We start from the raw sequence: 1,437 nt of genomic DNA on the forward strand, positions 1-1,437 counted from the left end.
AGAGCCCCAGCCGAGCCGCTGCGCAGACAGCAGACACAGCGGGGCAGAGCAGGGCTCCAGGTGGGGCAGGCAGGGGAGGAGGCGGCAGCCCAGCGGGGCCAGGGGAGAGTGGGAATGTTCTGGAGCGAAGGCCAAGGGGCCGGAGACTGGCAGGGACCCAGAGCCAGAGCAGCAGGAGCAGGGGAGAGCAGAGGCTGCCTCCCGGCTCCCGAAGGAGCCGCGGCGGCGCCCCAGGGGGGGCACTGGCGCTGAGGCAGGCGCCCCACCTTCGCTCTCTCTGCAGGGATCCCCACTCCTACCCTGCCCACCCCCAAGCGCAGGGCCCACGGGAGCGGGGTGGGGGGGCCGTGGGGTTGCTGCGGCCAGGCAGTCCCCACTGCGGACTCCGTCTCCCCTCTCTGTGCGCCCACCCCACCTTCTCTGGGACTTCTCAGACTGCTGTCACCCCAGCTCTGGAACGGCCCCCCCTCTTAGCTACCCCTGCCATGGAGGCCCTCACTGACTGGACCCTGCCCCTGCTGTGGCCACTGTCCACACCCACCCCACGTCCAAGCTCCTCCGAGGTAAGGGGCGGTGCGGGGAGCCAGGGAGCCGGCCCTACCTGGGTGACCTTCTCAGTGACATTGTGGGTCCTTTCCTTTATCTTGGGTGCTATGATCTCCCGGTCGCTGGTGGGCGAAGCCAGGAAGGGGTCCCCCTTGAGGTCCACAAAGTTGAGGGTGATTTGGGGAATCTTGCTAATGGTGCGATAGCGCACGAGGTCCGAGTCCGACGTGGAGTTAAGCAGGCCGCTGCGCAGGGGGTGCACGGCCCCTGGAGTGGGGGAGAGCGGTCAGGACACCAGCAGGGTGCGAGGCTCCTGGGGCGGGGAAGGCGAGGTGGGGGGCAGGCAGGGGGTGCAGGGCCCCTGGAGTGGGGGGGAAAGCGGGGTCAGGCGAAGGGCAGCCGGTCAGCAACACGGCCGAGGTGGAGCCTGGACCCTGCAGAAGCCAGGTGGGGCGCAGTCCCAAGCCCAGTGGGCGGCGTCACCAGAAGACCGCCAGGCCAGACCCTCCCCACTGCTGCGGGGGAGCCAGGGCCTGGCCCTGGGCCCCGGGAGGCGGCCAGGGGCCAGGAGGCCTTAGGAACTCAGATGCCTCTCCTGCCCTCTGACTCCCGACAGCCCGCCCTGCCCGCTGCCCTGCTGGGGCCAGCCTCCTGGGCCGGGCTGGGCGCTGCGCTTTTGTGAAGAACCAAACGGGATGAATGAGCATTTAATGGCCACTTAATGGGATTAAATAAGTGCTTCATGGGATTTCCATCTCCCAGGCACACCGAACAGGGCGGAGAGAAGAGCCTGGGGTCCTGGATGGGGCGCCTGCGTTGGGGAGGCGCCGGCCGGGTTCTCTGCGGGGGTCGCCGGCCCTCACCGGTGCTGGCGTGGCGCGGTGGCGGCGC

General features: G+C 69.2%; 1 protein-coding gene across 1 annotated transcript in view; it reads right to left on the reverse strand.

Moving 5' to 3' along the window:
- KCNH2 (potassium channel, voltage gated eag related subfamily H, member 2) overlaps nucleotides 1-1,437 on the reverse strand; it is a 26,216-nt gene that overhangs the window by 9,953 nt on the left and 14,826 nt on the right. Inside the window, exons 4-5 of the mRNA XM_012733858.1 lie at nucleotides 1,410-1,435; nucleotides 602-813 (exon numbers count right to left, since the gene is read on the reverse strand). Of these exons, the coding sequence (XP_012589312.1) occupies nucleotides 602-813; nucleotides 1,410-1,435 (238 nt within the window). The remainder of the gene's footprint in view (nucleotides 1-601; nucleotides 814-1,409; nucleotides 1,436-1,437) is intronic.

This window comes from Condylura cristata, unplaced genomic scaffold, assembly GCF_000260355.1.
Source record: "Condylura cristata isolate star-nosed mole 26May11 unplaced genomic scaffold, ConCri1.0 scaffold00042, whole genome shotgun sequence".
In the NCBI taxonomy this organism is placed as follows: domain Eukaryota; kingdom Metazoa; phylum Chordata; class Mammalia; order Eulipotyphla; family Talpidae; genus Condylura; species Condylura cristata.